The sequence below is a fragment of the Microtus oregoni genome, unplaced genomic scaffold (genome assembly GCF_018167655.1).
Source record: "Microtus oregoni isolate MIOR12 unplaced genomic scaffold, Mior012 000114F_ref0000099, whole genome shotgun sequence".
Taxonomy (NCBI): Eukaryota; Metazoa; Chordata; class Mammalia; order Rodentia; family Cricetidae; genus Microtus; species Microtus oregoni.
The window spans coordinates 1878844-1901203 of NW_024544743.1; the positions used below are offsets into that span (position 1 = coordinate 1878844).

At 49.9% G+C, this 22360-nt stretch overlaps 1 protein-coding gene across 3 annotated transcripts in view; it reads right to left on the reverse strand.

Moving 5' to 3' along the window:
- LOC121443889 (Golgi membrane protein 1-like) overlaps window positions 1–22360 on the reverse strand; it is a 39299-nt gene that overhangs the window by 7697 nt on the left and 9242 nt on the right. For all 3 annotated transcript variants that reach the window (XM_041645637.1, XM_041645638.1, XM_041645636.1), the window contains exons 3-7: window positions 21583–21762; window positions 9868–9922; window positions 8860–8962; window positions 4009–4138; window positions 361–502 (exon numbers count right to left, since the gene is read on the reverse strand). In XM_041645637.1, the coding sequence (XP_041501571.1) occupies window positions 361–502; window positions 4009–4138; window positions 8860–8962; window positions 9868–9922; window positions 21583–21762 (610 nt within the window). The remainder of the gene's footprint in view (window positions 1–360; window positions 503–4008; window positions 4139–8859; window positions 8963–9867; window positions 9923–21582; window positions 21763–22360) is intronic.

Consider the following 22360-nt stretch of genomic DNA (forward strand, 5'->3'; position numbering starts at 1 on the left):
CAGGTACACCATGAGGGCTAGGCTCTCATGGTCATTTGTTTAGGACAAGCCCTGGGGGGCCAGGCACACCAGCCAAGAGGACTCAGTGTCTGTCCCTAAGTCCCACAATTCTCTAGTACCCTGAATTAAAGTGCTGTCTGTACCTGTTCATAGCTGCCAAGGAACTCAGCACTCGGCTTACAAGGACGAGGTGTTAGTAGACTGTGGAAGCCTGCGTCCCCCATCCAAGGACCCAAGAGAAAGTACCTCCAGCTGGCTATACTGCCCATTCTCGGCTGCCTCAAGGCACACTCTGCCCCCAGTGTCCACACCACCCTCCCAAACCATGCACTGCTGCTTGCATTTGGAGGACATGCTTACCATTCTGCTCGTGTGGTTTCAAATCCTGCACCTCTGAGGGGACTGGTATCTGGGACTGGTTTCTGGGCACCACCCCTTCCCCTTGTGGCAGCTGATCCTTTGCCGGGACGACTTCCTGAAGCTTGGATTGAGGCTGGAGGGGCTGGAATTGAAATAAGCATAGGGCTCTGAAAGTAGGTCACAGGATCCTCGTTGCATCCACCAGCAAGTCAAAACCCCTAAACTCAAACACCACCGTCTACCCTGTCACACGGCATAGAACAGTAGACTGCGGCTAAGTCCAGGTCCTCCAGAAAATACACTCAACAATGGAGGACATAAGGGGAAACGTAACCATCCCAATACACCAAGTTACCTGACCAAATATCTATCTATAGCGCTCAGCCCGCCACGAGGACATGCTCACCCTGTCTGCCTGACATTACTGACTCACACAGAACACTCAGCCCGGCACTAGAACATGCCCTGCCCAGGGCATGTAGGCCTGACATGACTGACTCACAGAACACATTCTCCCATCTTATGGCATGGAACTCGAGAACGTCACAGACACGTGGAAATTAGCACTCCCAGATGACCAAGAAGCTGCCCGTTCCTTTAGTTACTCTCAGACACTAAATGAGCTGAGGGAAGGGGACCGTCCAACGTCAGTCCCTTTCTGCCACTTGTTGGGGATACTGAGAAGCAAGACATAATCCAAAACACAGGCTCATTCCTATATCTAGCCCTAAAGAATGTATGTCTCTGCTCCATCATCTTCCAACAGGTGGTAGACAACCTATTTACAGTAGTTTTAGTCAGCATATCCTGTCCATGACAAGCACAAGATTAGAAGGCATCCTGTAAAGCAAAGACCAATCTGGAGACAGGAAACACTGGAAGCAGACACAGTGATACCTGACTTACCAGGCCATGGATTTAGAGCAAACGTGGCCAACATACAGAGAACCCCAGCAAATAAAGCAGACTACGAGGTGGAGATAGAAACGGGAAGGAAAGAAAAGGAATAATTAAATAAAAATGCTGTCACGTGATTGAAGCTTTTTTTTTGGCGGGCTCATATGTATACTAGCTACGGCCAAGGGACAGTTTCCCAAGTTTGGAGATAAAATAGAAACCTACTGAAAATGAAAAACAGAATATAGTCTGAAAACATGAAACAAAATCCCAAAGACTGTGAGACAAGTAGAGATAGGATCCCTCTTACTCCGGGTGGGACAGCAGACATGCATGGTCACTCTAGATCCCTCATACTCAGGGTAGGACGGCAGACAGGCATGGTCACTCTAGATCCCTCATACTCAGGGTAGGACGGCAGACATGCATGGTCACTCTAGATCCCTCATACTCAGGGTGGGACGGCAGACAGGCATGGTCACTCTAGATCCCTCTTACTCCGGGTGGGACGGCAGACATGCATGGTCACTCTAGATCCCTCATACTCAGGGTGGGACGGCAGACATGCATGGTCACTCTAGATCCCTCATACTCAGGGTGGGACGGCAGACATGCATGGTCACTCTAGATCCCTCATACTCAGGGTAGAAGTGTGGAGACAACTTCTGAATGTCACACATACATAATGATCAGACCTGGCTAAGACAAAGAAACATCTAGTAATCAAGATTTAAGAATTCCTCCAAATTCATGTCAAACATTAAACTATAAATTGAGAAAGTCCAGAGAACACCAAGCAGAATAAAAACTAAGAAGGTGTGTCATGTTAAACTACAGAGTGCTGTGGAGGAGAATGCTCTTGTACCCTGTAAAGATTAGAGACAGAGACCCACACTGGAGCACTGGACTGAGCTCCCAAGGTCCCAATGAGGAGCGGAAGGAGGGAGAAGATGAGCAAGGAAGTCAGGACCACGAGGGGTGCACCCACCCACTGAGACACTGGGGCTGATCTATTGGGAGCTCACCAAGGCCAGCTGGACTATGACTGAAAAAGCATGGGATAAAACCGGACTCTCTGATCATGGCGAGCAATGAGGGCTGCTGAGAAGCCAAGGACAATGGCACGGGGTTTTGATCCTACTTCATGTTCTGGCTTTGTGGGAGCCTAGCCAGTTTGGATGTTCACCTTCCTAGACATGGACGGAGCGGGGAGGACCTTGGACTTTCCACAGGGCAGGGAACCCTGACTGCTCTTTGGACTGGAGAGGGAGGGGGAGAGGAGTGGGGGGAGGGGGAGAAGGGTGGGAGGAGGGGGGAGGGAAATGGGAGGCTGGGAGGAGGCTGAAACTTTTTTTTCCTTTTCTCAATTAAAAAAAGAGAGATTTGTCCCTTGTATTGGTTTAATAAAATGCTTATTGGCCAGTAACCAGGCAAGAAGTATAGGTGGGGCAACCAGATTAGGAGAATTCTGGGAAGAGAATAACTCAGTCTGCAGTCACCACCCAGACACAGAGGAAGTAGAATGAGAATGCCTCACTGAGTAAAGTACCAAGCTACATGGCTAAACACAGATAAGAATTATGGGTTAATTTAAGTTTTAAGAGCTAGTTAATGGTAAGCCTGAGCTAGTGGGCTAACCAGTTTATAGTTAATACAAGCCTCTGTGTTTTGTTGGAACTGAATGGCTGCGGGACCAGGCAGGACAGAAACTTCCGTTTACAGCAGGGAAATTAAAAGTTCTGAGAAGCCAAAGGAAAAGGATCCACCTCACTCACAGGGGACACTCACCAAAACAGAATGTATTCGAGGCTAAAACTCCATCATAGCAAATTTAAACTTGGAACCTCATCAGGTCTCCCCTTCTATTACAGAAGAATTAACAAGGAAGCAGAAATAGAGAGATATCTGGAAAATCCCTAAATGTGTGGATTAAAGGCACATGCTTTTAAATAATGCACAGATTAAAAGTCTCAAGTTTAAAAATATTTTGGTCACACCTTTAATCTCAGCACTTTCATAGACAGAAGCAGGTGGATCTCTGTGAGTCAGAGGCCATCCTGAACTACAGAGTGAGTTCCAGGACAGCCTGAGCTATATAGTTAGACCCTGTCTTGAAAAAAAAACATAGACAAAAATATTTTCGTCTAAATGAGAACAATTTACTGGAATTCATAAGCTGCAGTAAAAACAATGCTTTTTCCAAAAAAAGAAAAAAAAGGTATTTGTAGCACTGGATGCATACATGAGAAAGGGATCTTCAGATCTGTAGCCAAGAGTCAAGACTGTACCTTAAGAAGCCATGAAACAAATTAGTAAATTAAATCCAAAGTAAGTAGAATAAAAGATACATGAATTAGTTCATAAATTAATTAAAATGAAAAAACTCAGTGAAAGCAAGTTCATCCTGTGAAAAGAAAAATGCTCTGCTGTCAGAACTCATGAGGGACCACTACTCTGGACCCTGCCACGGGGCCAGGCTGATCCTGGCCACAGCACTTCACATCTCGACCTCAGCAGCCTCAAACAGCCATATAGCATCGGCTTCTTCCACACGGGGCAGGGATGGTAAAGGCTAGCTCTAGCCCAGGGGCCAGCGTCCACAGTCAGGTCTGGGTATCCTGGTACCAGGATTTGCTCCATTGTATCACAGAGAACCACACCCATGGGGAGAACAGAGACACAGGTCAGAACAAAATGCTGAGGAGAGGAGGTGCAGCTCCCAGACACCCAGTCAAAACAGACCCAAATTACCTGCTGACGCTGGATGTTTTTGTCACCTGCATCTCTGGAACCGGCTACCTCGTTTCTCCTTCTGGTGACCTCTTCTATCCGCTCTTCACACTGCTCCTTCACCTCCTTCATCTGGTTGATACACTGGCTCCTGGTCAAGGCAAGTGGAAGGATGTGTGGGTATCCCAAGCACTCCCTGCTGTACCCCACACCCACAGTCCATGCAGAAGGCAGAACAGCCCTTTCCTACTTTGGACACAATCTGAAAAGGGAACTTGCAAGTATTAGATGACAGGGAAGAATGTAAAGGTAACCACACTCTAGATTTGTTATATTGCTATAAACATGACACACACACACACACACACACACACACACACACACACACTTAAAAACACTGCCAGTACAGATTCTTAAAACCCCTGTGATTTCCTGGTGTTGGAAGCATCTTGTAATGGCGTCTCAGAGAGAAACAGAATTGCTACATCCTTCAGGGAGACCATACCCCACTGCACCCCAGCTTCAGACAGAGCCTGACTTCCCAAAAGTCAGGATACCTTTCCCTCGAGTTGTAACACTTGCATGCCTAGCAGAAGTGAGGGGGACTGGAAGGTTCAACCATGTGAATGATGATTTCATCAACCACGCCTACATAACAAACCCAGTTACCATCTCTAGACCTTGAGGTTTCATAGCTTCTGGGCTGGTAACGATACAGATGCACCAGAAGGCTGGGCCCTGAGTCCACAGGAGACGTAAGTCCCCTATTCCCAGACTTGCCTTATAACTCTGCCATTTGTGGATGTTCACCTATCACAGCCTTTGTAATGAAACCCTAGTGGTAAGTAAAGCTGTCCTCAGTTCAGTGAGCTGTCCTGGCAAATTACCAAGGAGTATGGCAGGTATCCCTGAATTTGTAAACCAACCCGCAGAGGCTGAGGGACACCCAGTTCTTGTGACTGTGGAGCAGTCTGAGGAGCTTGACTCCTTTAGCCTGTGGGGTGGGGATGGACTCTGGGCAGCATCAAGATTGACAATCAGTCTAGCTGTCAGAGAGCTGCCCCTGACATACACTGGAGGCTCGAGCCTGATTTCAGCAGAGGGGCAGAGCAGAAACCACCTACTTAGCAAACAGGGACGCTAACAGGCTTCTGCTGCCTTCTACAGCTAAAACCAAGAGAAAGACTCAAGTCTTCTGAAGACTGCAGTGTTCTCTCTGTGCAGCCTTTCCTGGGTTGGAAACATTTTGGGGCCTTGGTCCCTAACTCGGAACATACCCGATGGCAGATCAAAAAGCATCAGTGGATCAAAACATTCCACACACAGCAGGGAACTGGATGACAACAGGAACCTCAGACAGGAGAAAGAAGCAAAGACTTCATTGAAAATCTTCCCAGTCAGTTGGTGGTTGACTAGCCAGTGTCTATCTTCCTGGCTGATATTTAATAAATCTTGTTTTAATTGGACAACCTTGGATTTGGTCAGAACCTCTCAATTCCTCGATGAACAATTTTATACACTTTACAAATTTGCTAACAAGGTGTTTACATCTTTTCTCAGATTCTCAAACACACAGATCTCTCATTCTAAGAAACTTAAGGACATCTATCTCTTTCTGGCATCCATTGATCTCTGCCTTTACGTCTGAGAGCTTCCTGCCTCTGCAGCAGGGGCCCTAAAGCACAACCAGTGAGCCGTCACAGCAGAAAGACCGACCATCAAGGCTGCTCACCTCTTAGTACAAGTGTCTCCATGCACACACAACCCAGGACAGCACAACAGCCGCTGCCCAAACTGGGACCCACGTGCCTCCCTCTAGCCCATAGCTGACTTCTGATAGGCTGAAAACTTGGGTCAACACTTATCAAGCAAGACCACTGGTTTGGAGGAAATATTGGCTTCAAGGAGCTTTTGAAGGTTCTAAGTCTAGGGTATTTCACATTTGTCTGTGTGTCATGTTTTGATATCACTAGCTCAGTTATCCAGGCTCACTGTGAATGTCTGGAGCCAGACACAGCTTCATTGTGGGAGCCATCTGGGGCATTATGGGACATTTGGCAGTGTCTTGGTCTCTACTCAATAGATTCCAGTGACACTGTCCTTCAAGTCAGAGCAAAACGTCTGTAGATACTGCCCAGTCCAACCATGTCTCCTCGTGCTGAGTGTCTACTCATGTCCTGTGCCATTATACTGTCACAATATAGCAGTTACGTGATGCACAATGACATTTCAGCCCAAGAGAAAATGCATAGGACAAGTGAGATTGTATCCATCTCAGTTCAAGGCCACCATAGTGTTCATACAGAGCCACTGCCTACTGATGCAGTGCCCAGCCCCTGCCCTGCCTACTGAGGATGCAGTGCTCAGCCCCTGCCCTGCCTACTTCTGAGGATGCAGTGCCCAGTCCCTGCCCTGCCTACTTCTGAGGATGTAGTGCCCAGCCCCTGCCCTGCCTACTGAGGATGCAGTGCAGTGCCCAGCACCTGCCCTGCCTACTTCTGAGGATGCAGTGCCCAGCACCTGCCCTGCCTACTTCTGAGGATGCAGTGCCCAGCACCTGCCCTGCTTACTTCTGAGGATGCAGTGCCCAGCACCTGCCCTGCTTACTTCTGAGGATGCAGTGCCCAGCCCCTGCCCTGCCTACTGACTGTGCAGTGCTCAGAACCTGTCCTGCTTACTTCTGAGGATGCAGTGCCCAGCCCCTGCCCTGCTTACTTCTGAGGATGCAGTGCCCAGCACCTGCCCTGCTTACTTCTGAGGATGCAGTGCCCAGCACCTGCCCTGCTTACTTCTGAGGATGCAGTGCCCAGCACCTGCCCTGCCTACTGACTGTGCAGTGCTCAGCCCCTGCCCTGCCTACTGACTGTGCAGTGCTCAGCACCTGCCCTGCTTACTTCTGAGGATGCAGTGCCCAGCACCTGCCCTGCCTACTGACTGTGCAGTGCTCAGCCCCTGCCCTGCCTACTGACTGTGCAGTGCTCAGCACCTGCCCTGCTTACTTCTGAGGATGCAGTGCCCAGCACCTGCCCTGCTTACTTCTGAGGATGCAGTGCCCAGCACCTGCCCTGCTTACTTCTGAGGATGCAGTGCCCAGCACCTGCCCTGCCTACTGAGGATGCAGTGTTCAGCACCTGCCCTGGTATTAATGTGGTCCAGACTTCATGCTGTTTACAGGATTGGGTTTAAAGTAATTAGGACATCAGGCAAGTTGTTGGCATTTCGAAAGGACATGGGCATTCTGTGAGCCGGAATGTGTGAGGCAGCTATTATTCTGGGCTTCTGGGGTCTGCATACCCCGCTTACTCTTAGGAAGCAGCGAGGAAGTACTGTGTAGTGATCCCAGCACTTGGGTGGGAGATGATGAGTCCCAGGCCAGTCCTATCTATACAAATTTTAGGGTCGCCAGGGCTACACAGCAAGACCCATTTCAAAATAAAATAAGAAAGAATGCAAGTAATTTGGCAATGTACAGCTAGTGACAAGCCAAACCTACACTGAGTGTCCTGTGCAAGGATAAAACCCCAAATACCTTTAAATGACGAAACACTCTGAAGCTTGTTGGAGTCACAAATATTAGAAAGTAAATATACAGTTGACAGATTCTTAGATCCACAAGTGTACAACTTATGGGAAACATGTTTTGCAGGGCTCCGGGAGCACCTGTCCTTTGGACAGTCACTGTCAATTCTGTAGAAACCTTGTGAAGCCATGATCCTTCTCCCCTTCAGAAAGATAGGAAGACAGCGTGCCTGCCCTTACTGACAAAAGGTCTGGGTGTCCCCAAAGCTGCTTATCACAACAGAGATTGGGGTGAGGGGAGTGGGTGAGTCTAGGGTTCAGGGACATCTAGTGATCTTGTCTAATCCCCTCGGATGCTGGCCCTTCCTGGGTGGCTTCACCTTTTCCAGGAGCACTGCTTTGTCAGGTCCTGCCTGTTTCCTTATGACTTCTGAAATGCATGTCAATGTCTGTGTGGGTTAAACAGACAGGTGAAAGACCAACTGGAGTGACAGATGCTTGTGAGCTGCCACGTGGGTGCTGGGAACTGAGGAACTGAACCCCTGGTCCTCTGGAAGAGCACCCAGTGCTCTTAACCACTGAGCCAACTCTCCAGTTCCACGCCTGACAGTTTTTAAGTGTTCGAATTGCCGAGGTAACGTTCCTACTGTGCTTTATATTATTGGGTTTCTGATATGTAAATGTTATGGTACAGTGATAACTCATATCCTGCTGAGCACTGCTTGCGTGTATGTGTGTGTGCACCCAATGCACCTGTGTGCTGTTATTTTGTGATCTAACAAATAAAGCTTGCCTGAAGATCAGAGGGTGGAGCTAAGCCACTAACCATCGAAGCCAGGTAGTGGTGGCTCACACCTTTGATCTCAGCACTCGGGATCTCATGCCTTTGACCCCAGTACTTGGGAGGCACATGACTTTAATCCCAGCACTAGGGAGGTGGAGACAGCATCTCGCCTTTCAGTCTGATGATTTTGTAGAGGTCAAAACTTTAGTGGCTGGCTGCTTCTCTGATCTTTCAGCTTTCAACACCTAATATCTGACTCTGGGGTTTTATTATTGAGACCAATTAGATCCATGCTACATACCCAAGTACACACGCATGCATACATACATACAAACACACCTTTCTTACTCTGTATAACGATCCCTGCTGGCTGATACTTACCAGGTGGAATGCTGATTTCTAGAGGGCATCACCCCAGAAGCCCTGAGTCCCTTCTCACATGCTCTATACAACAACTCCCAGCTCTGTGCCAGGCTGAGTGAGTGGCCTGGACTCTGTCCTTGGCCTCTGATGCTCAGAACCCAGACCCTCCTCCCCAGAGGGTGCGGTTCATCCCAAGCCACACTCACAGGTCATAGGAGAACTTCTTCTCCAGGCTAGTCTGGTTCCTCTGGAACTGGAAGATGTCCTGCTGCAATCTGCCATAACTGCTCTGCAGAGCCTTCAGCTGGGCTAAGGCAAGGACACAAATCACTCCACTGGTCTCTGTGTGGCTGTCCTGCCACTCAGACACACAAGACACAACAGTACCACACTCAGCACAAATGACATAGAGGGGAGTAGAAGGGGAGAGAGAGAAGAGCCCCTCCCCTGCCATCACGATGCCAACCATCTCTCCCACAGAAACCTGTTCCTCGATCCTATTTGAAATCTCTATTAAAATGTTTAACTATTAGACTTTGTGCTTGTATGTGCACCACTGCGCATGTGCGGAGGTCAAAGGTCAACTTGTGAGGCTCAGTTCTCTCCCTGGACTACGTGGCCTTGGGATCAAACTCGGGTCATCAGGCTGGGCAGCAAGCCTCTTTCCTGCTGCGCCTCCTCACCGGCCCTCATACGTGCTTTATATACGCAGCTCAAAATTAACTTTGCACAAGGATTTTGTGCTACACTATATTTTTAGGTGGTTAGTGAAGGTTTATTTTCAGTAAAATTATGATTAGGGCACAGTGCACAAGGATTTTGTGCAGGTCAGACGTAGGATTTTCCACGTGGTGGCGGAGGCTCGTACCTCAGGGATGCTCAGCTTGAGCATCCCTCATCCAATTTCGTTACTTGTTTGGTGGTGCAGACTGGACCTAAGGTCTCGTGAACACCAGGCAAGTGCCCCAAACTCAGCACACCCTCCCAGTATTTCCTAAAGAGTCATAAACCAAAGGGCTGAATTACGTCCATCACAACTTGCAATGTCACCGTAATAGTTTCTAAGGACAGATAAGATCACATTAAGGATGGCTTGGTTACTCCTAACATAAGATTATAGTGACAGAGCCAGGGGAGGCCATTGTGAGGCATTGGGACAGGGCCAGGCAGGCTTTCCCATGAGGCAGCTGCTGGGCTGGCGGGAGGGGACTTACCTTTCAGGTCTCTGATGAGCTTCTCGCCTGTGGTGATGTTACCCACTAAAATCGCCTGCAAGGAAGACAAATGCCAAATCAGACAGCTGATAAATGTGTGCCAAGAGATGAACACAGACAGGAACGCAGGAAGGCAGAGTGCCCAGAGATACGCATGCCGGGAGAAGAACACAGGAACGAGTGCCCGAAGAGGAACACAGGAACGCGTGCCCGGAGAGGAACACAGGAACGCGTGCCCGGAGAGGAACACAGGAACGCGTGCCCGGAGAGGAACACAGGAATGAGTGCCGGGAGAGGAACACAGAAAAGCATGCCTGGAAAGGAACACAGGAATGAGTGCCGGGAGAGGAACACAGAAAAGCGTGCCCGGAAAGGAACACAGGAATGCGTGCCCGGAGAGGAACACAGGAACGCGTGCCCGGAGAGGAACACAGGAATGCGTGCCCGGAGAGGAACACAGGAACGCGTGCCCGGAGAGGAACACAGGAACGCGTGCCCGGAGAGGAACACAGGAACGCGTGCCCGGAGAGGAACACAGAAAAGCATGCCCGGAAAGGAACACAGGAATGCGTGCCTGGAGAGGAACACAGGAACGCGTGCGGGAAATGCTTGCTTTGGGAGTAATCTGGCAATGGTAGGGAAGTCCCCAGAAGGGTACTGGTAAAACTCTTCTACTGCGGAGACAATTTCCTAGAGAAGTGTTTCTTTTACACGGGTATGGAGGGGTGGAGAATGAGAGACTAAGAAGGCCCACTCTAGGAATAGGACTTCCCCAGCCAAACTTCCTGCTGCTCTGGGCAAAAAAGCATGCATTTGCTAAACTGAATGGATGAATCTGTCCCAGACCCCACAATCTCTCTCCAAATATACATGCAAATAATTCAGAAAGGATTCTCAACTGTCCACATTCACTGCAGTCTGTCTCACAGCCAGGAGGTGAAGTGATCTTAGAGCCCATGAGTAGACAGACAGACACATGGTGTATTGCATGTGTATTACAGGTGTATTACAAATGTATTACAGGTGTATTACAGGTGTATTGCATAGCCTTTAGGGAGATTCCAGTGCCGGGTGATGGTGGCACACACCTTTAATCCCAGCATTTATTTGAGAGGTAGAGGCAGGTGGATCTCAGTGAGTTTGAGGACAACCTGGTCTACAAAGAGAGTTCCAAAACAACCAGGACTGTTACAGAGAAACCCTGTCTCGAAAAACCAAAAAGAAAAAAAGAGAAGATTCCAACACACATACAATGCAAATGAACCTCTAAGACTTGGGGTTAGGTGAAAGAAGAGGCCACTCACAAAAGGAAATTTTTTGTTTGTCTGTTTTTGTTTTTCAAAATTGAGTCTATGTAGCCCTGGCTGTCCTAGAACAAGCTCAGCAGACCAAGCTAGCCTCGAACTCACCGAGATCTGATCACCTCTGCCTCCCAAGTGCTGGGATAAAAGGTGTGCACCACCACCACCATCACCTGGCTATAAAAAACTGTTGCATGGACTCCACTCACACGAGAAACCTCAAGCAGTGAAGCCCCAGGACAACCAAAGAAAGGTAGTTTCCATTGCTGAGAGGGGAGGGGGACAGCCATGTGGGGAAGTGTGACCTCCGTGACACAGAAGTCCAAAAGAAGTAAAAACAAAACCAGTTGCTTCTGCAGGTTTTATGACCTGTATGAAGTGCATGTGTTTCTTACAGAGCTGGCAGTGAGCAGACTGGGGTACCTCTCTTCGCAAACGCAGGAAGAGAATATGCTAGAACAGCTCTGAGGCAACTGGAATTTTCTACCCCATATGGTCTTACGGACTACAGTTATCTCAGCCCTTCATGGAGTAAAGCAGCCCCAGACACTGTGGGCAGAGGCGCACTGCACGCAGAGAGAGACAGCTGACAATACTGAAGTCTGATGTAAGGAACCCATTCTGCTGTGCTTTCTTGTTTACATTTCCCCACAATTCCCACACACACCCCTCTGCCACATTTATAAAAATTAAATCTTAAAGTAGGATGTTGTGGTGCATAACTTTAATCCCAGCAGAGGCAGGCAAACGTCTGTGATTCTGAGACCAGGCAGGTCTCTTCAGAGGTCTAGGGCAGCCAGGCTATTCATCTCCCATGGCTGTTTCCCAAACCTACAAACAACAAAGCCCCCTTCCACAGCATGTCTTCCCATGTGTCTCCAGGAAATGCCAGGAGCTATCAACTGGGCTCAGCAGCTATGGATGGGGCTCGTGGGAAAGCAGGCACAGGAAAGGGAGATGAAGGCCTCTGCAGCAGAGTTCTCTCCCCTCCCCGTCCTCCCTCAGGACTCAGCAGAGATGGAGATTCCTCTCTCCAGGGCACAGACACAGGAACCAGACTCACTTTCCTCAACAATAGTCACTGAAGCTAATAATATCTCTCTAGCTTTCCCGTCTGCCACGTCAGAGCTGGCCACAAACACTCTGGGCCACATTAGCTCGCACTGCAGAGGGGCCTGACCTCAGAACAGCAGACGCCCAGGTGGCCAGCCCACAGCCTGGGTGTCTCCTTTGGCGGCAGCTGAGCATGTCCTGCCTCCCCACGCATCCACACAGCGATTCGGGAACATCACACCAAGCTCAAGCATGAAGAGGGCCATTGACCGGGGTCTTTAGACTTCACTCCCGAAGTCCTCTTGTCCTGGAAACTGGGTGTGTTTCTGTCTCATTGGTTTGTCTTTTATGAGAGGGTATAGTGATATTCCATTTGTATTTTAATAAAGAAAGCTTGCCTGAAGATCAGAGAGTAAAACAGCTGCACCCATCAGCCTTACAGACCAGGCAGTGGTGACACACACCTTTAATCCCAGTAGACACACTAGTTTATCATAGAAACCAGGCAGTAGTGGTGCACACCTTTAGTCCCAGAACTAGAGAGGAATATAAAACAGGAGGAGACAGCTCTCAGACAGTCTCAGTCTGAGATTCCTGGAGGCAGGATCACCATTTTCAGACTGAGATGGAGGTAAGAGCAAATGGATGGCTGTTTTGCTTTCCTGACCTTCAGGTTGAACTCTGACTTGATCTTTCACGGTGAGTTGTGTAGGGCTCTCTGTCACTGTGACATTGATCAGGGTTTCAGAAGACACTGGCAGGTCACTGTGATAAGGATCATGGAGAGGAGCTCACACCACGGTGACCAGACAGACACAGGAGGCAGGGACAAGGTAGTCCCGAGGCCCTTTCCTTGGGGAGTCGTGAGCAAACCGCATACTTCCAACATAACACAAGCCTAGCTTGGTGAACTGTGGGGTTTTACTGGGGGGGGGGGGGGGTCACAGCAATGGGAGTGAGGGGCTACTACAGGAGCATGGCTGACTTCGAGGCTCCTCACTGAAAATTCACCTAGGCATTCAGGAAAGCTGCACCTTGGAGCTCCCCTTGCAGGCCGCTCTATTAAAGACTCCCCCACAATTCCTTCTTGCCTGTGTAACCTCTGGAGGAAAAGTTTCATGGTGGTTCGAGCCTCCTCAGTGAGCTTCCTCGGTGTCTGAACACTCTGGCTCCCTCCAGGAGGGAGTGGTTCAATTGGAAAGAAACAGGCTCATCAGATGCCCCCAGCGACCTGTTTCTACAGCCTCCTGAAATAGCACTGCCAGCTGGGGCCAACCCCATGGTGCAGGCGCCTATGCGCGGCAATCCACAGCCAAACCACCGAACGCGCAGCAAAGGCCGCCCTCCTTTTCCATGGCTGCAGTCCAAAGAGGTTCCATAGGAGACCTGTAGACCTAAGGCAGCTCTGCCTGCAAATCCACCCTCCCCACATGAAAGCCTCTGGCCTTCACGACTACCCGATTCCTGCACCTCTATATAGCCAGTGTTCTGAACAGCAAGGAGCCGAATGGTGTCTCCCTCCTGACTATGGACGTTTTGTGAGGTTGGGGGGGGGGGGGGGGGGGGGCCGGGACAAAGAGCCGGAAAAGCATGGCTGCTCTCTGACAAAAGGGCGTCCGCAAGCCAAGTGCACACAGGCTGGCTGCACCACACAACCAAAGCAACTCCTACCAGGATATCGTGTGCCTTTAAGGAGAGCAACATCTTCCCACCTTCACAACTGGGCTGAGCAGGAAGGCCCAGCCCACAACTCCAGTGGAGGACCAGGGTGTGCCACACCCATTCTGGGATCTATTCTCACTTCAGGCGTTTCAAGAGTGACCTGAATGGGGGGCAGGGGGAACACACACACAACCACCTTTCTGTCCTGCTCACCTGACCTAGCCCCAGGGGCCTGTTATTTAACCCAATAGTCTAAACTCCAGGCCAAGTGGGCTTTCCTGACTTAACACACCCTTGGGAAGGGCCCCAGGCCTCCTCTCTGCACTGCAGCACCACCCTCTGCTCAGGACAGCCACCAGCAGTCCGCCATCCAGCCACAGCCGCTTCTAGTCCAGCAGGTTCTGCCAAGTGAAGTAGAGAAAGCAACACTTGTATGCCTTCAGACTGTGCACCGCTGTATGACGCCCTCAGACCGTGCACAACTGTATGACGCCCTCAGACTGTGCACAGCTGTATGATGCTCTCAGACCGTGCACAGCTGTCTGCTGGAGGACACCATGGGCCCATGTCAGTGTGTTCTCTGGGTACATGTGATCCTGCATAGCAAGGCCGGAACACTCAATTCCACTTTCCACACTCATTCCCAGTAAGGTTGTGATGCCAGCATCACATGGGTGAGTGGTTCCCCGCAGAAGCAAAGCTGTCTGAATCATGTTCTGCTCCTGTACGCAACATTGTAAAACTCACCAGTTTACCGCAGTGGACTCTGGTGGCGTCTGTATTTTGGTTTGTTTTTGGTTCCCTATCTAGGGCGAGTAGACATTTCAGTCCCCTCAGGACAGTGTCACACACAGGGAGAACCAGGACATTGTCAGCACCTCAGGGCACCCTAGCAGGCTGAAAGTGAGGGTCTCCCTGCCAGAGGCCCAGTTCTTCCCCTACCTCCCCAGTGCTTCTGTTTTTGAAGAGGCAGGGCTCACACCCAGGCTCACAGCAGCTGTGCCTACGGGCATTTCTTTCTCTGAGCACAAAGCAATGTGCAGGCCTCTGTGGCTTCCTTTCCATCAGGGCTCAGAGATCTTTTCTTCCATCACAAAGGAAATGCACCCTGCTGCCGGCTAGTTCACAAGCTTGGCAGGAACGCAGCAGGGACAAATGTCAAGGCAGACACAGCTGCCAGGATGCCACAGACAGACACTGACAGGGAGGCTATTTCTGACTAAGGTTTGGCAATCCACATGAGCGAATGGCAGAAGGTCCACATTTGTCCAACAGTTCTACCCAGTAGACAGGGATCTCCGCCTCTTGCCCTGCCCCAGACCCAAGACGGCACCCAAGACTACAGAAGATCACTGGACCCCAAATCAGCCTTCTGACAGGAAGGTAACCTTGGGAGACAATGCAGAGCCTCACATGATGGAGGTGGGTCTTGTATCTTATCTGTTGCTTTCACTGGTTAACTAATAAAGAAAACTGCTTGGCCTGATAGGCAGAAAATTAGGTAGGCAGAGTAGACAGAACAGAATGCTGGGAGAAAGAAGCCAAGTCAGGTAGTCACCATGACTCTCCCGCTCCAGACAGACGCAGGTTAAGATCTTCCCTGGTAAGCCAGCTCGTGGGCTACACAGAATATTAGAAATGGGTTAGACCAATATGTAAGAGCTAGCCAATAAGAGGCTGGAACTAATGGGCCAGGCAGTGTTTAAAAGAATACAGTTTCCGTGTAATTATTTCGGGGCATAGGCTAGCCATGCGGGCGGCCGGGTGCCGGGAACATAGCCCGCCGCTCCTCACAACACTCACACAGGAATGTTACAGGTTTCTGTCAATTAAAACCTCAAGCCCAGCTGCCTCTTAAATCTTTAGAAACATGTTTCAAACTGGGAATCTGAGGCAGGAGGATTGCTGTGAGTTTGAGACTAGCCTGGGCCACACAGTACGTTTCAGGCCAGACTGCCTCCAAAAAAATGGAACTAGAAAGATCGTTAGCAGGCAAGAGGATTTCTGTGCCATCTCAGGGACCACAGTGGCAGTCCCAGCAGTTGTGCTTGCTCCCAGCTCCAAGGTAGCAAGACAGGAGGACTGCCAAGCTTGTTATCTCCAACCTAACTGAGAAAACACAAGCCCAGGACACAAGAGACCCTGCCTCAAAGATATAATCAGAGGACAGCAACAGAAGAGGACACCCCAAGGCCTCTAGTGGCATCTACTCTGCACACACATGTACACATACCCTCACAGACAGATATATACATGCAAATAAATAAATCTTAAAAAAAAAAAAACAACAACAACAAAGCTCAAACTAACAAAAAAGGACCTTAGGCAAGCATGCAAGCATTCCGACCTCAGCTCAGGCACCCAGCACCTACATGAAAAGCCACACTGCGGCACAGACCAACAATCCCAGCTCGCAGGAGACAAACAGGAGGGCACCTGGGGTCTGCTGACCAGCTGGTCTAGCCAAGGCCAAGAGCCCCAAGCTCAGTGAGAGACCCTGTCTCAAAGCATAAGGTGGAGAGTGGGGAAGGGAGGCTGACATTAACCTCCGTTCTCCACGTGCACACACGTGCAGGTGCACTCACATGGACACACAGGGGAACACGCACACGCAGAAGGAAGAACAGCATTTAAAAACATGACTACAATCAAATCCTTTGATAGTGCTCACACAGGCAGAGGTGTAGAGTCCTCCCTTGACAGCTGGCCAGCCTCCCCAATCTGCTTACAATGGCTATGGAGGAAGTGACAGTTGACACAGAGGCACAAGATACTGTAAATGGGGTAGATGCACCTGTAAACTTCCTATCACTCTGGGGGTACCCACAGAACTCCTTAGGCTAATGAAAGCCCCTCTCCCATGTGCCTGGTATTCACAAGAGAGAGGCAAAGACGTGGAAAGCCAGAAGGAAGAAGGCCGCATTTCTGGGGGGGAGGGGAGGTAAGCTGCAGAAATGTGTCCCCAGGGGATCTCTGGAAGCTTGAGGACAGGCGGAAGGCTGTCCCTGGTGTCTACAGGGACAGGATCCTGGTGACTGTAAGACTTAAAAGTCCTTTAAGACTTCTGACCTTGACAAACGGTAAACTCCACGTGGGCTTACTCTGTGGTCATTTGTTATGGCAGGACTAGCAGGTAAAGACAAAACCATCTTCTTGGCTGGGTGTGAGCTCCTGGCACCTGGCCAGCAGGAAGTCAAACAGGTGTGTGTGTTGGGGGGGGGGGGGCAACAGAGAGAGACAGGCAGAGAAGCAAGAAAGAGAGACGGGAGGTGGGCAAGGCCCAATTTTTGCTGTTGTTGTTTTTGTTTTTCAAGACAGGGTTTCTCTGTGGTTTTGGAGCCTGTCCTGGAACTAGCTCTTGTAGACCAGGCTGGTCTCGAACTCACAGAGATTCGCCTGCCTCTGCCTCCCGAGTGCTGGGATTAAAGGCGTGCGCCGACACCGCCCGGCTAAAGATTCATTTATTATGTATACAACTTTCTGCCTCCATTTATACCGACATGCCAGAGGACGGCGCCAGATCTCTTTACAGATGGTTTGGAGCCACCATGTGGTTGCTGGGAATTGAACTCAGGACCTCTGGAAGAGCAGACAGTGCTCTTAACCACTGAGCCATCTCTCCAGCCCCTGTATAGATGTTTATATCACATGCATTTAATACTCAGGCCACCAAAGGTCATTGGAGGTTAAGGAGGCTGTGGCCACTTTAAGGAATGAACTAGATATGAACTCAACAAAGACCTCAAAGGAAAACTAACTACAAGAAGAATGAGGACCTGAGCAAATGCCTGAAAAACGAACATAAAAAAGCATTACTTTTGGGAGTGAGAAAGCTCAGCAATCTAAGCTAGAAGGCTAACCATCAAAGTTCACAGAGGCAGGGGAGAATGCAGAGACGAAGAAGGGGCAGGCACACCCAATTTTATAATTTATTATGATCCTCAAGTAGTATCTGGGTGCCTTGTGAAGGTTACAGATATGTTTTAAGTTTAAATTCCTGTGCTTAAGAGATCTAGAAAACAAAAATGCCTCTAACCTGTAAACCCCACTTGCGCAAGGCCAGATACTTCCGGGAATGCTGGAGGCTGTTGTTCACGGAAGGTAACAAGCTGCGTATTTCCACTCTGCAAACAAGGTTGTTTGCTAATTGCACGGGATGGGCTGATCACACACAGGCAGGAGGTACATCAGGATGTATGCTTGCCCCCGATTGGACAAAGGGAGGAAGTGTGTAGCCTTGTGGGTTTTACCTTTATAAGCAAGGGACACAAGGAATTAATTCACAGCCATTCAGTGGGAATCCCTGGTATGGACCTGGCTAGTGACCATCATCTTGATCAGTAGTTAATAAAGCTCGATTCAAATTTGGCTCAAAAATTGTGTGGATGATCTCATCCTTGCTGGGGGGGCAGGGGGCGGTTAACAACCTGTAATCCCACCATTTGGGAAGCAGAGGCAGGAGGACAGGAAGTTCTCAGGTGGCCTGGGATGCAAAAATCCTGTCTCTAAACGTATAAAATGTGGGTGGAGATTACAGTTGGGTCCTATTAAGCTTCTGGAGGGGTTGGTACCTCACACTTGCTCAAGGACCCCAAGCCCCACCCTCATTTGAATTCTAGGCAAGGCAGCAACCTTGGTGCGAGATATAAGGATGGGCAGTAAGGTCTCACCTGGTGCAGCTTCCACCAATGCCAGCAAGTTTGAATAAATAGAGTCTAGTTCAGGGGCTAACAGAAGGCTCAGCGATGAAAAGCAGAGAAGGCCTGGGTCTGGCATCCAGCAAATGCAGCACCTCACAACCATCTGGAACTCCAGCTCCAGGGGATCTAGGGCTCTCTTTTGGCTTCTGTAGATACCAGGCACATACCTGTAGCATTTCCGTGTAGGAAAAACACTCATACACATATACTAAGTAAATCTTTTAAAAATAGTTTAGTTCAACCTTGTTGTCATTCACTCATCACCCTGGCCTTCACTAGCTGGGCATAGCAGCGCATGCACAACTTTGATCCCAGCACTCAGGAGGCATAGGCAAGTGGATCTCTGAGTTCAAAGCTAGCCTGGTCTATCCACCGAGTTCCAGGACAGCCAGGGCTACACAGAGAAACCCTATCTCAAAAACTAAAACACAAACAAACAAAACCATTCACTTAGGAAAATTCAAAAGGCTAAAAAGAGAGCGTTTGTTTATCTCCTTTTTAGCCTTGATGCCACAAAACGCATGATCTCAGTCTGCAGTCTCTGGATCAGCAGCCGCGGCACAGTGACCTGGGAACCAGACAAAATGTGGGGGCACAGAAATGTGTGGGCAAGCCTCTTAACAAGAGCCCTAGGCAGTCTGAGACAGCACGCACTGCTTTAAGTCTTTTCCCATGAGCTCTCAGGTAAGTTCAAACCCCACGGTGAGGCACAAACAGCAGCCAGCTTGATGAACTGACCGATACCCCAGCAGCTGACCAGCAAGCAGGGAGACTCTCAGGGGAGCAGGGACCGGCCAAGGGTGATCTCACCTTCCGTGACCCTCTCCTGCAGGGGAAATGCTTGGGACCACTCGTATGTCAGGACCAAAGCTTCGCAGATTTTAGTATCTATATCTACATAAACTTGACATGTTCAGCACACCTCATCTGAAACAAGACATCGGAAACGTGCCCAAGTCCACACCTGTTTGAGTCAGGCGCTGAAAACGTCTCAGACTGTGGCACACTTCGGATATCACATTGTTAGAATTGGGGTGCCCAGCCCTATGCATATGTGCGACCCTCAAAGAGCAAGGGCGGAAAGCTAAGAACCTCCTGAGACCTACCCATGAGTCTGGCTTGTTTGTTTATGGAACATGACCCCCAAAGCCTAAGCCCAAATCAGCTTCCTTACCGATCACCCACACTTATGCCAGCCAGGACAGCCACTGACCGTATTTGACAATATTATTTCTATTACTTAAAATTAAATCCCACCCGTTAGTCCCTTCAGCCACCATTCAGCCATTGGACAGCCTCGCGTGGCTAGTGGCTACCGTGCTGCAGAGGACCGACAGACAACATAACCACCATTGAGAAAACTCCACCGCTGGGCATTGCGCCTTAGCAAAACTCCCTCAGAAGACCCACGAAGAGACACTGAGGAACTGGACTGGGAGCTGGGCCCGGTTACCTCAGAAGGAGCAGGCATTTGGCGATGGAGGAAGGACTTCATCCCTGTCACACAGCCAGCTGGCCTGTCACAGTCTCCAAAAGCACAGACATGAGGGGCTGTGAATGTCTGGGCGGGGGGCGGGGGACAGGCAGACAGCCACACCACCCGCAGGTCCCCACCATCCAGTCACATAAGTGACTTTCTCACCCCACCAATAAAGGAAGAATGTAGCTGGAAGCCAAGAGGAAGCTGGCCCTTGGAGCCATCCAGGGTCTAGATCTCACCCTGGGTGACGTCTGCAACAAAAGCAGGAACACTAAGGATGCTGAGGCAAAAGCACTGAGTTCAAGGCCAGCCTGGGCTACATAGTCAGGTCAAGGCCAGCCTGGGAAACTTACTGGGACCCTATTCCAAAACTTAAAAAACATCTTTAAAAATTTGGAGCAGGGAGCAGATGAAAGGGCCTGGATTCAATCTCCGCTACTATGAGGAGAACAGGAAGAAGCCTGTGGAACCTGACTCTAGAGGTGATTAGACTGAGGGATGCCTAGACTGGTATGGGTTGTAGAGGGTAGACCGGGGGGGGGGGGGGGGGGGGGGGCGGTGAGTACACCCTGCCACAAGCTGGGGCTGGGGTGGAATTAAGGAAAAGAGGCAAGGCCTGCTTCCTGCTACTGAGCTGCTATCACACCTTAAGCACGTCCAGGGGAACAGCAGAGTCCTCCCCGCACAGAGCCCTCCCCGCACAGAGCCCTCCCCGCACAGATCCCTTCTTCCTCCATGAAGCTGTTTCTCTGGGGCATTTGTCTCAGGGACCTGAGACCATAGCCCTCACACTCGCCTCCTTCCAACCAACCAGCCACGGCCAGGGAGGGAGAGACCCCAAGTGGCCGTGGCTTTGGTGTACTTTGGTGTGGAAGACACTAATGCTGTCCACTGTCTTAGACGTGAATAAACAGTTTAGTCACATAAAAAAAGAAAAACCAAGTGGGCTTAGGAGGTCAATGAACAGCAGGCATTTGTTCAGCTGGTCTAAGGTGCAGCTGACAGCCCATTTGCCGATCCCTTTTTGCTGACGGGGTTAGAGAGCAATGCTTTCCGTGTGACGTTCTCGGTTTTGTTTTGTTTGCCTAAAAGTATATTTCATATTTAATTTGCATTTGTCTCTCCCTGTAGAGCTTTTTGTTTTCTCTCCTTCCAATTTTGCATTTATACCTTCCATTCAGAAATCTTTGAGGGCACTGGGTTTTTGTTTTCTGGACTGATGGTATTTTTTTAGATCTTACGGAGACTAGTTCTTGACACGCATGTTCAGTATCCTTGGTTTCTAGGCTGCCTCTAATCTGTGTATGAGATGCCTGAAGACACAAAATATCTGTCTATGATAAGTATTTGGCACGGCCTGGAGAAAAGAAAGGGGGTGAACGCCAGCAGGAGATTCCACTCTGCTCACTCCCCCACTGCTGACAGCTGCACCAGTGAGCTCACCCAACCCCACCCGGAACACGGCCACATGGCCAGGTAAGTGTCACTCAGAAGAGGGCGGTGAGGACAACGGCCTTGCCTTCTCGTCCTGGTGCAGCCTGTGAACGTTCTCCATCTGGAAGCTGTGGCTGGACTGGATCCTGTCGAGCTGCTCCCGCTGCTTCTGCAGTTCACCCTGGAACTCATTCTTCTTCAGCTCCACAGCGCCCCTCTCTGCGGCGGCCCGGCGCACCCGGCCTTCCAGCTCCACGATGCGTGTCTACAAGGAAATCACAGGCCCGAAGGTCCATGTCACAGAGATACTGCCAGCTCCCTCAGCAAAGGCCTCACAGTACCAAAGCTTGGAGCCCAATGATGAACAGAACAAGGGAAGGGGTGTGTGGAAGCTTTCCCAGAGGACACAAGGTGGGGGGACTTGCTAAAATACTTTAATGAGACACGTGCCAGAGGCAGCCAATCACCAATGCATCTAGGGGAAGACTGAGCCTACCCTCTGCAGGACTAGACAGGGCAGAGCAAAAGCAACACGCATGTCCTAGAGGGCAGGAGGCCTCAGAGGTGATGGAGGAAGGTCATTGGTTAATTAAATAAAGAAACTGCTTGCCCTGATAGGTTAGAACATAGGTGGGTGGAGTAAACAGAACAGAATGCTGGGAGGAAGAGGAAGTGAGCTCAGAGACGCCATGCTCCCCTCTCCTGGGCAGATGCGATAGCTCTGCTCTCTGAGGCAGACACATGCGATGAAGCAAGCTGCCAGGTCAGACATACTGAATCTTTCCCGGTAAGATCGGTGCTACACAATTTATTAGAGAGGGGTTGATCGGGATATCAGAATTAGCCAGTAAGGGCTAGAGCTA